This window comes from Perca fluviatilis, chromosome 3 (assembly GCF_010015445.1).
Source record: "Perca fluviatilis chromosome 3, GENO_Pfluv_1.0, whole genome shotgun sequence".
Lineage (NCBI taxonomy): Eukaryota > Metazoa > Chordata > Actinopteri > Perciformes > Percidae > Perca > Perca fluviatilis.
Genome location: NC_053114.1, coordinates 8,729,339 through 8,745,161, shown reverse-complemented (window position 1 = coordinate 8,745,161; position 15,823 = coordinate 8,729,339). Strand labels below are relative to the sequence as shown.

Here is a 15,823-nt window from a genome sequence, read left to right as displayed (position 1 = left end):
CGTGTCAGAGATATATGCTGCGTTCATGCCACCTCGGAATAACAGGCACCGCCCCGCTGGTTACGTTGTTTTTCCGACTGGCAGCGTTCACATGGTCGGGAATGCGTGTTCTTCTTCTTCTGTTATTTTGGCATTTGGCATAACAACTTTTTGCATGACTGCCACCAACGGTTGAGAGCATCAGAGGCCTGTACTACGAAGCAAGATCAACATGGCCTGGATTTCTTTCAGTTATCCGGCTTCACCTAACCTAACAACCGCGGTCCCGCATAACCTGTACTACGACGCTGGTTATCAACTAGTTCAGTCAACTCAGGGTTTCCCAATCCAGCGGCGCGCGCGTTCACATAAAAGAGGCGGTGTTTGCGCACCACGACCAATCGCAAACATCTACCAGAGCAGCATATTTTAAACAAGAAGAGCAAACTATAATTCAACATAAATATGAAGAACACAGACACGGTTTTACAGGCATAACGCGATACAGTCGCTGCTTCCTAAAACAGGAAGGAAAGCTGGCAAAAAAAATAAAATAAATAGCCGCTGTAGATGTTTAAATCACAACGCTTATTAATATCACTTCCTCATCAGTCAGGACCAAGATCTGACCATAATTACACTTGTGCTTTCCATAAACTGTCGTTGCTTTAGCCTATAATTTCAGTTGCAACCCTGGCAGTGGGAAGCGATCGTGAGAGCAAATAAAAAATATAAAAACATAATTCAAACCGATGTGCGCATTGGCGACACACGGCTCAAGAAGCCGATATGTAATTCCCTCCCATTTATAATATATATATTTCATACAAATACCAATCAGGGAATGTTAACAGGGTTGTCGATCTCTAAATGTTTTAACTTTTATGAGCGCACCTCTCTCTCTCTCTCTCTCTCTCTCTCTCTCTCTCTCTCTCTCTCTCTCTCTCTCTCTCTCTCTCTCTCTCTCTCTCTGCACCGAGCTACGCCTGATCTTCTTTAAGAATGGTGACGCCGTTATCAATCGAGTATTGATTGGTCAGTAGGCGGTGCTTTTACACCGGTTGATCTCTGATCTCCAACTTAACCTGCTCCCGACCAGGTTAGGTGTTCAGCATGAGTTACCACGGCGATTGAACCCGATAACAACTGATCCACCTTCGTAGTACAGAAAATCCTGGGTTGAGCCTTAAGTTAGCTCGTTAACGCCAAATCCTGCTTCGTAGTACAGGCCTCAGGTGTGTGAAAACATGGAGGCCACAATAACAAAAATATTTGCTGCTGTTTTCTTATGAGAGCATGCAATCAGAAAATTGCCAGGTGTTTTTTTGTGTTATCTGCAGGACAACGAACGGGAAAAGACACGGATAATGTGGGTTTTTTTTATACATAGGCCTATTTATGAATAATTTTAAACATGTTATGTCTGTGCATGTTTCTTGGCAGAGGCATTTGTCCACAATAAACAGTTTATTATCATTGAAATATGTTCAGTGAACCAAAGTCGCCTCCATCAAACGTCAGTTGTCAACAACACGTCACCAACTGGGGAACTCGGTTATCAAAATCCAGCCCGAGTTTCCCACCTCTGATTCCCACAGGACGTTACATGAATGGTGACGTTTTCACTCGGAAAAACGTTTTTCCGATGTCCATGAACGCACCTACTGTCTATGGAACGCACGGATAAAGCCGACCGGAGGCACGCACACCATAGAAAGGAATTTCAAAATAAAGCCAGTATTATTAAAACTGTTGTCTTAAAGTGGTTATATTTATTGTTAAACCCTCAAAAGTTTTGTATAGGTCCTGGGCATGTGTGTATTGTTCAGGCCAGTTTTGTATAGGTCCTGGGCGTGTGTGTATTGTTCAGGCCTGTGTGTAAAGTGTGTAAGAAAAGAATGTAAACAAACAAAAATGTTATTTACCCCATGGGGGATTAATAAAATATGTCTTCTTCTTCTTCTTCTTCTTCTTCTTCTTCTTCTTCTTCTTCTTCTTCTTCTCTCTATGGCAAGCCGTTTTAACATTTAATCGAACCACACTGCTATGTCTGTAATAACATTTTAGATATCCATATTAGCATTTCTCCTTGTCAAAATTAATTATATGTCAAAGATATCCACAATAACATTCTTACCAGTAAAAATAAAATAAAATAAAACCAATTGTGATTTCAAATATCTAAAATGTAATTCTTCCTAGGACAAATTATGTCACTTTGCTATTCATGTTTATTCGGCTTTCAATTTCAGATATCCACGACGTAATTCTCCCTTTCCAGAATTGACATTCTAGATATTATATGCAATTGAATTGTTAGTAGGAAGAACTACAGTTTAAAATATCTACAATCCAATTGTTACTGTCATCATTTTAATTCAAGTTATCCAAATGCCATTGCATTGTTTCAAGTCATGATTCTATAATTGCAGATATATGAAGAGGTTTTAGCCAGCGCCTAAAGAAAAACACCACACCAAAATAACAAGAATTGAGAATAAAAATAGCAATTTAAATCCTGTCCGAATGTGTTAAATAGCAATTTACCAAACAAGCGTTGAACAAGCAGAACATAAACTTGAATACCAGCAACAATCTCAGTTTTTATCTCCAGAGTCGGGCTGTACCGGAATCTCCTGGTGATTTTAGCGGTAGTATTTAAATATAAATATTTATTTTTTTAACAAGTTTTGTTAATTGGGGTTTCATTTGCTTAAGCATAATTAAGCAAAATATTTTGTTTACCAAATTGTCAGAAATAACAGGAAAATGCATATATTCTGTTAAATAAGGTAACATAGACAAATTTTTTTCTCAATCGTGCTCGATCATGCTTACTGACATGCGTAGTCGCCACCCAAAGGCTCAGTGGTGTAGTCTACGTGACACACAGGTATACCCACTAAGAAAGCTCCAGGATTTCCATATACCCAATTAAAAATGCGCAATAACTTGTAGCAACATACTTTCCATTATATTTTTGATATATTTTTAAAGTGCCCATGTTATGAAAAAAACACTTTTTCTGGGATTTGGGGTGTTCTTTTGTGTCTCTGGTGCTTCCACACACATACAACATACACATACCACTTTGAAAAAAATCCATCCATGCTGTTTTGAGTGAGATACGGTTTCTGAACGTGTCCTGCTTTCAGTCTCCTGGTGAGCTGTTCAAAATCGGCCTCGGACTGTGACGTCACAGTCCGAAATGAGCTGGCTAACCACAACCGTTAGCTCGTAGCTTTAGCGTTAGCGTTAGCATTTAGCTAATGCTAGCGCTAGCCGGCTAACGCTAGCATGCTACGTCGTTCTCAATAGCAAAGCACTGCTACAACACACACAAGTTCACCATAATCTACAAAAGAACTACTTACATTTGCGCCCTCATTTAGAAGTCTCCCAGCTAATCCTGCCTTGTAACTGACCAAAGTTGAAGAAACAGCTTTCTTTTACGGTCTCTAGAGTTAGCTAGCTGACATGCTCTATATCTGAGCTACTGCGCATGTGCGAGTGCAATCAAAGATAGTACAGAAGAAGAAGATGAAAAGAGGTCTCACTCTGTAGCTAAAACAGAAACCAGGTGAAAAGAGGATCTGCAGCAGTGAGAGAGAGCTGTGCAGTACAACAACAATATGGTGTTTTTTGAAAATTAAACCATGTAAACCTATTCTGGTACAACCTTAAAATACAGTTATGAACCTGAAAATGAGCATAATATGGGCGCTTTAATTGTCATCTGTGTTTTCCTTCACATAGGCTAAATAAAGGTATTTTCACCGTAAATTGGTGCTTTAAAGTGTATTAGAATGCAGGAAATGAAGTCTTTGACGCACAAAATTTCCATGGGGGAGGACACCCAGACGCCTCACTTTGATATGTCCATTCTGGTCCATATATTTATACAGTACAGTATACCCGCTAAAATACATTAGACTACATCACTGCCTGTACTATCCACAACTTTTGCTAATGGAACACCAAAAAAGAGCGAGTCGAGTTCAGTAGGTGCCGTACCGTACCATAAAGTGGAAATGGGGCAAAACAAACCTCAAGCACAATGCAATTGTTCTTTGTACACTCTCAGAAATATCTGTGTATCAACAGTTGTATGCCTGTAAATTTGAACAGAAATTCTCCATAGAACGTGACTCACAGTTATATATCTGTTTATTTACATTTAGAATTCCATTATGGGACATTTATCTGTGCTCCGACAACTAATGTAGTGAGCTATATACAACACCAAATTTCGTAAATTATTGACGAGATTAGCGAGACTCAAAAGTCCTAAAAAAGTGTATCAAGTGTTGAAAAAAACATCATGTCAAAGCAGCAAAAAAGCGTCAAAGAAGTTTCATAAACACTAAATTCAGAGCTTTACTAGTCTCGCTTTGCCAGACCATCCACACGCTGCAGAGTGGAGGAAGGTCTGGCTAGTAGGGATGGGAAAAAAACGTGCGCTGGTTTATTGGCATTACTTTAAACCAATCACAATCGTCTTGGGCGGTGTAAAATAGTCTTGCAACAGAAAACTCAGATTGGACAGATAGTCTAGCTATCTGGAATAACCCTGCAGAGATCTGAGTAGTGTGTTACATTTCAGAGAGAAATATTGTACTTTTTACTTCACTACATTCATGTGACGGCTTTAGTTACTTTACACCTTAGGATTTCTACACACAAAACACATGTAGTTTATAAAATATGATGTTTTATTATAAATGAAACTAGCCAACAATATATTGACTAAGCTGAAATGATTAGACCATTAAACACACAACTGTTTGGATTGTTTCCATAAAATGGGAGGATTTTACTTTACTTTTAATACCTTAAGTACATGTTCCTGATGATACTTACATACTTTTTTACGGTTTTACCCAAGTAACATTTTTAATGCATGACTTTTACTTGTAACAGGGTATTTTTAGAGTGTAGTATTAGTACTTTTACTTAAGTAAAGGATCTAAATACTTCTTCCACCACTGGTGTGAAGGCCAACAGAGTTCAGGGGCTTGTGCAGCTCAGAGATCAGCCTAGCTGACAGAAAGTGTAGAGCTGTTTCCTCTCTGGCTGACTCCACCCAATGGCACTGTGCCCTGGCTGTGCAGCTGCAAATCCCACCAACAGTCCCAGCACTCACATTCACTCAGTGTGTTCATCGCCATCTCCTACCAAGAAAAAAAGAGGGTTTGTTACCAAGCAACATACCTGGGTTTTATCATTCCAGATGTCCAAAACATAGTCTTAGTCAGAAATTGTTTAATTGTTTTGATAAAAAAAAAAAACATTTTGGAAGAAAATTATGTCAATTTTTTGGAACAAAAAGATTCAAACATTTGCTTTATTATCTATAATTCTATATCAGACAGATAATATGGTCAGTAAATAACACTTTCAGAGGGCAGTGAACGAAGTCTGCTTTTTTGAGCCTGCTCCATTTCATTCTGCAGATCAGGGGTCTGAAACCCAAAGAGATTTTTAAATTTTTTTTCCTTCATTTTAGGCCTTTATTTGATATAACAGCTTAGACATGAAAGGGGAGAGAGAGCATGAGCATGACGTGCAAAGGGCTGTATGTCAGAATTGAACCCACGGCCGCTGCGGTGAGGACTGAACCTCTGAACACGGGGCGCACGCTCTAAAAGGTGAGCAACCCAGGCGTCCCATGAAACCCAAAGAGATCTGGTTTACAACGATATAACACATGGGCGTCCGAACTGCGTTATTCTGGAATCCACGCAACTACTAGGCAAGACCCGCCCTTCAATAGAATTCAAACGCTACTATTGGCCAGGTCTCCATGCTTACGCAAGGTAATGGAACCCGATTTGTTCAGGTCCTATCCCCTGACCAGTCAGCTATCCTAACCTTAACTACTCAAGGTCAATGCCTAACCCCAACCAATCGGGCTGCTTCGTATAGGGCGGCACTTGCTTTAAGTTGCGTGGGATCCATTATAGCGTCAGAACCATTATGTGGGTGGGACGAGACCCATTCTGCGTTCTGACAGCCTTGACCTTCACGCTACTGCTTCCTCAAATCCATTCCACTTGGCTCATTCTGAGTCAATATAAATTAAACTCCATTCCTTGTTTTCACTAGTCGCGCCTGGTGCTCTCCCGTGACAGACGGTGCTTCTAATGTCACTTAAATTGCCTCCTTGACTTCTCCATTTGCCTCCCTTCATCGCGTCTTAATCCCTCCCACCGAGGAGCCATGGGAGAGACGCGAGGAAATCATCGGAAGAGAGAGGCAACGAGCAAATGTGTTTTAGAGGGATGATACGTGCTTTCATCTGAAGCGTGAAACATTAATTAGTCAGCTGTATGGGCGGAGTTAGCAACTCCTTCAGCTGCACAGCTTCCGGGAAGGCTGCTCTCGTGTATCGTCGCTTTTGGCTCCTTGAGGATCCCTCCTCGATGCTCGCTCCTCAGGGCAGAAATAAGAGCTTTGAGACGGCCACACCGAGGAGGGACAGAACAACTTCCGGTTCAGCCGAGGACCGAGGAGTCGAGGAACTATCAAATAACGTCCTTGAGATGCAGCCAGAGTCACACAGCAAGGTCAACAAAGCATCTTAGCATATCTGCTGCTCAGGTGGCTCTCGCTGTGTAGTGTCATTAAATAAGCTGGGAGTTAAGTGAATGTTCATTATTTGTCCGTATGTTGCCTTTAATGGCATGATGTAGCATTTGTTGCAGCACTGAATTACAGTACACTTTCACATGTTATAATGTTAACGCCGCCTTCACACTGGCAGTTGAAATCATCTCCGATACAGCTTCGAAATGACCGGAAGTCATTCATTTCCTATGGAGATTCGTAGACCGCATGCGAATGGGTCCGAACCGGGTCCGAACGAGTGCGGTGCGAAAAAAATCGTGTCAGTTGGTCATCCGGATGCGTTAAAAAAAATTGAACTCTTGCGAAAAGCTACGGACGGTTACTATCCGACGGAAGTTAGCGTTGCTATGGTACTGATAAACAAACCTGCTAATGCTAATTGGTTAGCTAGCAACAGACGTCTAACTATTGACATTATACCGCTATATCACATTTAACCGACATGACATGTCAACGTCCTGGGCAACTTTACTCCACGCAGCAGCCTTTCTATTTATATCTGTATAAGAGAGGTCATAGAGAATCGGACATTCAGACACTTATCAGTCCTTCTAGTTGTTCTGCCATTTTTGTAAATCGCTTCAGAAGCTTTTCAACGGTGTAGTACGACGTCCGCTGGGGGCGTATTGCGTATTACGGAGCTGATTTCAACTGCCAGTGTGAAGGCGGCGTAACAGTTAGATAACTGTTAACGTTGATGTTTTTGCTAGGCTAGCTAGCTTGCTAGCTACGGTAATATTAACACCAGTCAACTAGTGATAGCAGCTCTTTAAATCCTGGTCAAGTAGAGAAGATAGTTGTTGTACCAGTGCTTTGTGTTGATATTAAAGCCAAGGTGCTACTGTATGCATCATTTATACTAAGACAGAGCACTACAAATACTGTTTCCAATTTATGCAACTTCTATTACGCTTTAGTTTATTTACATACATGCTCCACCATGTTTTAAGTTTAGTATAATCTAAACTCTGATTCAGGTTCCTAAAACCCCCAAATTTCCGGAAAGAATATCGAGGACATGGCCTCAGGGACCTAGCTCCGGCCCTGGCTGCAAGCTGATACATTGGGGAGAAAATAAAACTCTGCTTTTATTTTGAATTCACAAGCTTCCGGTGTTATTTTAGCTTGCTAGGCTAGCGGCGCTCGCTTGACGTAACAGGGATATGTCTCATGGCAGATTAACCAGCCAGTCCTGAAAGTAAAAGCAGTCGCAAAAACTCTTTGGGGCTCAATGGCTACCGTGCAACTACAATCTTCCCTCGCGACGTCGTTAACGTGAGACAACAACCAGTTCACAGACAGGGTGGGAAGTTAATTTCAAGCGAAGAGGCTACTTGTGCTGTTCTGTTTCTACAACTTTGCTCAGTTCAGCAGCCGCTCAGCCGCGACCACACCCTCCCTGCTTCCTCATAGTACTGTAGCGGGAGCGCGCAGCACGACTTTGAATCTCTGGGAATAACGGCCACTTCTTCCAGCTACGTTTACAGTTTCGTGACCGTGGGACCTCCGAAGAAAAGGGAGTTAAATGTTCAAAGACCACCGACTGGTATGGATATAAAAAACGAGTCCCCACAGAAGATATGCGGGAGTACACAATCTCTGGTCCCGAGTTAAGACGCGGAGGAGGAGGAGGTGGAGGGCGGACACACGGACGATGCATATGGAGTCGAAGCGACCGGAGCAACTGTTAGCGTCTAACCCAGGGCTCTGTTTGAAAAAGAAGAGATTGAAAGTGGATTGAGGCGGGGTTGTCTTGTTGGAAAGTCGCCTTCGTGGTGGAGTTTACTTGGGGAAAATTCATGGAATGATGGTGCTGGAGGGAAACACAAGTCTTCCCGCTGTCCAGAAGAGCTGCCCAGGTGCCCCGTGTGTATCCAGCATGAGTCCGCCAGGCCGGTCACACTCAGTGGGAACAAGTCGGACAAGATCTCGGTGCTGTTTCAGGCTACTTGCTCTGATGCGAGTGGACACAAAATGATATCCTATTGATTGTAGTCACACAAAAAAGACATTTGAAGCCATCGACTAAATGTTGAGGTGATATTTGCTTGGCTATAGTCATCAAAAGACCCCAAGAAAAGGCATCTAACGTTACAAACCTAGCACAGAGTCAGTTCAGCAGACGTAATTCCAATTGGGAACGTGTTCTTGTCTCAAGTGATTAAGGAGCTTTTTGACATAATATTATTCTCAATCAGCACTTTGCCTTTTTAGAAGGCACCTTGGTGGCACTGCAGTTTGTGTGTGATTTCTTTTTCAACATCCTGTGAATTGTTTTGTTCCATGAAAAAACCTGGGACTACAATGACAATATTTACTTTTGGATTAGTTGTTCAGGGCATTTTAAATTAATGTGTTAAGATAAGAGCATATAGCTTATTACACTGATCACTCTGACGTTGTGTTTTTTTTTTGACTGTGTTAAATTTTTTTTTTTATTACTAATAACCGTGGCAGGTAACTGGGAATATGCCAGATCATAGTTTAGACTTGTATTCTAGTGTATACGACACATGAATTAATAATGGGGATGTTATTCAAACATACGTAGATGCAGTTATTGAGTTATGCTCTTTCAACATGTTTACATTGAGAATACATGTCCTGTGTGTCTGCATACAATGTACAGTGGGTTACTTATACTCTGAAGGAATTTAAGGAAGACTGTTGGGCCAGTTATTCTAAAAGAGTTTGTTAAAAAAAAAAAGCGGGGAGGTGAGGCTTAGCTCGGAAATGTCTTAATCAGGACAATGCAGTGTGCCGCAGCAGAAAACTATAAATAACCAAACTCCTCCAGAAGAGCAGTTTGACCTCCCCCCACCCCCCCCCCCTCCTTATTATGGCTAGTGGTGGCTCGGGCAAATCAGCCAGCGAGGGATCGAGCAGCGCGCCCTGCGTCAGTGTGCAGCAGCGGAAGCGTCTCTCCTCCATCTGTGACACGTGTAAGGGCAAGATGCAGCTGGTGGCCGACCTGCTGCTGCTGTGCAGCGAGACGCGGCCCGTCATGACGTCGGAGGGCTTGGCGGTGGCGGACACCTTCGACCAGTGCCGCGACACGGTCATCGCCCGGACCAAGGAGCTGTCCATCCTCACCCATGACATCCAGAGCCAGCTCAACATGGGCCGCTTCACGGAGGTGGGCGACCGTCTCCTGGAGATGGCCGACCTGGTGGTGTCTCTGACCGAGTGCTCAGCCCACGCCGCCTACCTGGCGGCCGTGGAGACGCCCGGCGCCCAGCCCTGCCTGCCGGGCCTGGTGGACCGCTACAAGGTGACTCGCTGCCGGCACGAGGTGGACCAGAGCTGCAGCGTGCTGCGGGTCACGCCGCTGCCGGACCTCACCCCGCAGCTCCTCCTTGAGCTCTCGCAGAACATCTCCACCAACCTCAAGAACCTGACGGACATCTCGTCGCTCGCCAGCGAGCGCTCCCGCGACCGCTTCGCCAAGGAGCAGTTCAAGCTGAGCGTGAAGAGCATGAGCACGAGCGGCACGGCCTTCCTGGCCTGCGTCAAGGAGGTGAAGACGCAGCCCAGCGAGCTGACGCGGAGCCGCTGCGTGCTGTTCAGCGCCGCGCTGGTCCAGGCCGTCAGCGCGCTGGTCGGGTTCGCCACGGAGCCACAGTTCCTGGGCCGAGCGGCGAGCATCTCGGCCGAAGGGAAGGGGGTACAGACTGCAGTGTTAGGGGGGGCCATGAGTGTGGTGTCTGCCTGCGTCCTCCTCACTCAGGGCCTCCGGGACGTGGCACAGCATCCCGAGAGCAGCTCCAAAATGGCAGACTACCGCGAGCGTCTGCGAAACTCGGCGTGCGCCGTGTCGGACGGCTGCACTCTACTCACTCAGGCACTCAGAGAACGCTCCTCTCCCAGGACTCTGCCACCAGTCAACTCTCATTCTGTGAATTAGTTTAGGAAGGGGCCGCAGTGCCCTCTGTCCTATTCTGACGTACCAAAGAGACTCACTTGGGTTCTCCCTGTTCATCAGGTTTAGAGTCAGAGTTAGGGCTGGGTACCGAATTCAATACTTTTTAGGCACAGACTGATTTGCCACCTTTAGTATCGAGTAACGGAAAATGCTTCCAATACCAAATTTCAATTCCTAAGGAGTAAATCTCAGAGTCAGTGACCCAATCAGGATGCAGCATGCTTCTACCAATATCAAATAATGTTTGGCTGTCAAATGTTACACGTCGTAGAGACACGCAGGAAAAACTTGTATGTTGTTACGCACCGAAACGAGGCTCACGTGGTAGGAGCTAAAAAAAAAAAAAGATTTGTTCCGTAATTTATTTTTTTATAAAATGGATTTTTTTGTAAAATTGGTATTCATTCAGGGACCGGCAGGGTTCAAAATTCTCCATTCTCCGTCCACCAGTCAAATGGCTAGCGAATGTTAAAATTTTTACCAGCCACTCAATACGTTACCGTTGTTTATTTTTGGCTGGTGAGTGAAGCCAATCTACCATCCTCTTGCATATTTTTACCAGCATTTGGCTTGTGATTGGTGCCAATTTTCAACCCTGGTGACTGGTGTCAAAGTCACGGTATCTGTACCGGTATCACCGATTTCTGACCGATACCCAGCCCTAATCAGAGTGACATCAGAAAAAGGCTGTCTGTGGGTCTGTTTTTAATGTGGTTGAAGTGTGTTTTTAAAATGCAGATGAGCATTTAAAAACGCGCTGCAGGGTTTTGCGTCGCGCTGGATGTGGCTCAAACCTTTTGTTCCCCCCCCCCCCGAGCGCGCCAGGCCCCGCTGCGGGTTCAGCCGCTCTCACCAGCAGACAGCGGCCTTCAAACCTGGAACGTTTACCTCAGTTTTCAGCTCCGGTGAAAACGGCAACCTTGATGATGGATGTAGCCTCGCTGTGTGAACCTACGGTTGGCTGACCTACTCGATTACATGTGCTTTGTGAGATTGGAAAAAGAGTGTTCTGGGTGTCTCAATGCTTTTTTTTTTTTTTTTTTTTTTTTTCTTTTCTTTTTATAAAGCGTGTGAATTCTAAATTGGTAAAAAGCTGCTGTGAGTGTGTGCCATAGGTTTTACACTATTTACCAGACTTCCCATAGTATTTTAAAGTGTTTTGATCATGCATGTAATGGAGTATTTATTTCAACTATTAAAAATGTGTTTCTGATATGCTGTTGTTGGGTTAATGTGCCTTGCAAAGACAACTTGTTTTTCAAAGGCTCTATTCTAGGGCTTTATCTAACGGTTATTTTCATCGTCGATTAATCTGTGGATTATTTTCTGGATTAATGGATTAGTTGTTTGTTCTCTAAAATGGTGAAAATGTGGATCAGTGTCTCCCAAAGCCATCGACTAAATAATGTTGAGGTGATGTTTGCTTGGCTATAGTTATCACAAAACCCCAAGAAAAGGCATCTAACGTTACAAACCTAGCACAGAGTCAGTTCAGCAGATGTACCGTAATTCCAATTGGGAACATGTTCTTGTCTCAACGATTAGGAGCTTTTTGACATAATATTATTCTCAATCTGCACTTTGCCTTTTAAGAAGGCACCTTGGTGGCACTGCAGTTTGTGTGATTTTCTTTTTTTCTTCTTTTTCAACATCCTGTGAATTCTTTTGTTCCATGAAAAAAACCTGGGACTACAATTTCAATTATTTACTTTTGGATTATGTTGTTCAGGGCATTTTAAATGAACGTGTCAAATTAAGAGCATATAGCTTATTACACTGAGCACTCTAAAGTCGTGGGGGGTTTTGATTTGACTGTTACACAAAAATTACTAATATAACCGTGACAGATAACTGGGAATATGACAGATTATAGTTTAGACTTTTTCACATTTCTCTTGATTCATGATTTTCAAATTGATTTTCCAAGGCTCTTTTCTAGGGCTTCATCTAACGGTTATTTTCTGGATTAATGGATTAGTTGGTTAGTCTATAAAATGGGGAAAAATGAGGATCAGTGTTTCCCAAAGCCCAAGATGACGTCCTCAAATGTCTTCTTTTGTCCACAACCCAAAGATATTCAGTTGACTGTCACAGAGGAGAGAAGAAACTAGAAAATATTCACATTTAACAAGCTGACATCAGAGAATTTGAATACAAACCGATTAATCAATTAACAAAATATTTGCAGATTAATTTAATAGTTGACAACAAAATAAAAAAAGGTAATGGTATATGTTCACGCTGATAGTTACATTTTATTTTTCCAGGTTTGGAATAATCTGAGTTCTTCCATCCCAACCTAATTGAGGTATAAACTTTGCTTGTAGTATTCATAGCAATAAAAAGACAATTGAAAAGCCCACTTTCTAATAAGGCACCCTGCATAAAGTCTTATGAATGTCTTATAACTGATATATATGTATAAATAAAGCCTGAATAAATTATGTATTTACAACTCATAAACCCATTATACGGGTGCCTTAGAAGAAAGTGCTACCAACAGTTAGACAGCAACATGTCTTTAATACACAGCCTCTTAATTCTGGGACGTAATTTAATTTTTTTTATCTTATGAGCACAAGTTATTATCTAAAATCATCTATGTGGATTTGGGGGGGGGCTCTGTACTCTCCAGAAACTGCCTAGGTAATCCACAGAATACGCTGTCAGCAGATTTATATTTCTTCCATGACAACTAGTTCTAATGAAAACTAGGCAGTGGCAGCGGTGGCCTAATGGTTAAAGAAGCTTCCGACAGACCGACAGGATAAAACCACCACTGTGGTGCCCTTGAGCAAGGCCCTTAACCCCAACGGCTCCAGTGGAGCTGCTCAGTGGCCAGCAGATCAGACTGTGGTTGTACCGGGCAGCTTCCAGGTATGAATATGTAACTGTGTGAATGTGACAGGTCGTCATTGCAAATGTGAATTTGTTCTCAATCGACTTACCTGGAGCTGTTGATTCACCCCCACTTTATTGGTGTGGAGGTAGAAATCCCAGAGACAGATATCTTAAAACCTGGACAAATACAACCAAATATATATGCATGGCTTGATCCCACTGGAGGGAAGAGAGTAAATATGGCCATGTTTGTAGTTTGGATGAACTTAAGTGGGTGAACTTAAGTCCCTTAAGTGACAATAGGACATATGTATTATGTCGTTTTGTTAATTTTATAACAACAGTAGCAATAGTGGCTCCAAAACCAAAAACTCAATGTCTGTTACATCTAACATATTCAGTATTTCCTTAGGTTTGTGGAAGACTTGGGTGCGCATATTTGGCAGGGGGTTTAGGGGTAAACCCCTCAAGAAAATGTTAAGTTTTTCAATTAAAGGGTAACTACAGTGTTTTTCAACCTGGACCCTATTTTCCTTTGTTTTTGTGTCTAAGTGACTGATGGGAACGACAATCTTTGATATTTGTCCAGTGTTAAGCAGGTGAAACAAGCTACAATGTAAATTAATAGGGCAGTAATTGTCCAGCTTGTATTTACATTACATTACATGTCATTTAGCTGACACTTTTATCCAAAGCAACTTACAATTGCTATATGTTAGATGTTGCACACCTCTGGAGCAACTATGGGTTAAGTGTCCTGGACATATTGGTTGATGTATCGCAGGGGGAATTGAATCCAGATCTCTCACACCAAAGGCATGTGTCATATCCACTGCGCCACCACCACCATTTACCTTCACAGAAGTGCTTGTGTTGCCACTGACAGGCTCAGATTAATATTCTAAGTGTCCGACAACATTATGCAAAGGATTTCTAAGGAGGTTAACCTTTATGTTAAAGAGTAAGAACCTTTTTTTAAACATAAAAACATCCGTGAAATTGCGTTTGCTAAACCCACCAGACTCCATGTAAATAAACAGTAATTTTAGCAGTGTAAAATTCACTTCATTCAAAGTTGAAAGAAACAAAACTATGAAAACTCGTTATGGGTCATCTTTCCACTTTTCCAACCATCACAACTCTATTTTTGGTGAAATATACACATAGTTTACCAATTTACATGTGAAAATATGTTGGCTTTATACACGCTAAAAGTATTGGTTGGTTTAGCGCTAGCGACTTCAGAGCTGTTTCTGGTTAAACAGAAAGGTCTCAAAGAGGTTTTAATTTATGAATGGATCCTTTCCATAATGTTATCAGACACTTAGAATATTAATCTGAGCCTGAAGGTAAATACAAGCTGGACAATTGCCCTATTAACTTACATTGTAGCTTGTAGCGTTCTTGCTAAATACTGGGGACCAATGTCAAAGATTGTTGTTCTCATCAGTCACTTAGACACAAAAACAGAGGAAACTAGGGTCCAGGTTGAAAAAAACGGTAGTTACCCTTTAAAAAGTATGCAATTTTACATCATTTTGTACCATAATGGTTACCATAACTGTGTCTTAAACATTGGAAAAGCTAGAGCAGATAATAAATGAATAACACTCAAAAAAGCCTCAAGACAAAATTTGCAAAACAATGACTTCTTTAACCCGACTACAACCAATAGGTCTGAGAAGAGTCTGTTTTGATGTGTACATTGATTTGACATTAATTTAGCTTATTATCATCAAAACGGCTTGGGTGTATCACATCATGTATAATTAGATTATGTACTTCAGTAAAAGCAGCACTCTAAAAAATACTCCATTACAAGTACAGAAAAGCACAGAAGTATTATCAGTAAAACTTAAAGTAAAGTTGAAGTACTCATGCAGGGAAGCGTGTTCCTGGGAGTGTTATATTGTTATAATAATAAGTAAGTATCATTTAGCAGGTCGAGCTCATTTAAACAACTTTAGATTTTGCTAGGAAGTTTAACAACATGTCACATTTGAGAGGTTTATTATATGTTTTGTGTGTAAAATCCTATCAAAGTAACTAGTAACTACAGTTGTGGAGGAAAAAGTGTAATACTTTCCTCTGAAATAGGGATTGACAGATACTTGTTTTTCAAGGCCGATACCGATTATTAGTAGTTAGTGAAACCGATAACCGATATTTGGAACGGATATGCATATACCGTGAAAGTAAAAAAGCTTTAAGTCAAAATGAAGCATTTGGAATGTTACAAACTCCAACACAAAATTTTGTTTAAATGCTTTAAACAATTATTTAATAAATGAGAAACTTTCAACATTATACCCAAAGATTGTCAGATAGTGTTGTGGGCGGGACATTAAGTCAGACTCAGTGTGGTCTATAGTTACGATGTTCCACTTACAGGATTGCTCCTGTGCCGCAGGAAATTCCGCAGAATGCGGATGTCTTTTCGCCGATGTCCGTCTC

At 41.9% G+C, this 15,823-nt stretch overlaps 1 protein-coding gene across 1 annotated transcript; it reads left to right on the top strand.

The window, feature by feature from the left end:
- Nucleotides 1-7,751: 7,751 nt before the first annotated feature.
- tlnrd1 (talin rod domain containing 1) lies at nucleotides 7,752-11,743 on the top strand. The gene has a single exon (XM_039794376.1). It carries the CDS (start codon nucleotides 9,446-9,448, stop codon nucleotides 10,508-10,510), a length of 1,065 nt encoding a protein of 354 aa, XP_039650310.1. The 5' UTR covers nucleotides 7,752-9,445; the 3' UTR covers nucleotides 10,511-11,743.
- The last annotated feature ends 4,080 nt before the right edge of the window (nucleotides 11,744-15,823 follow it).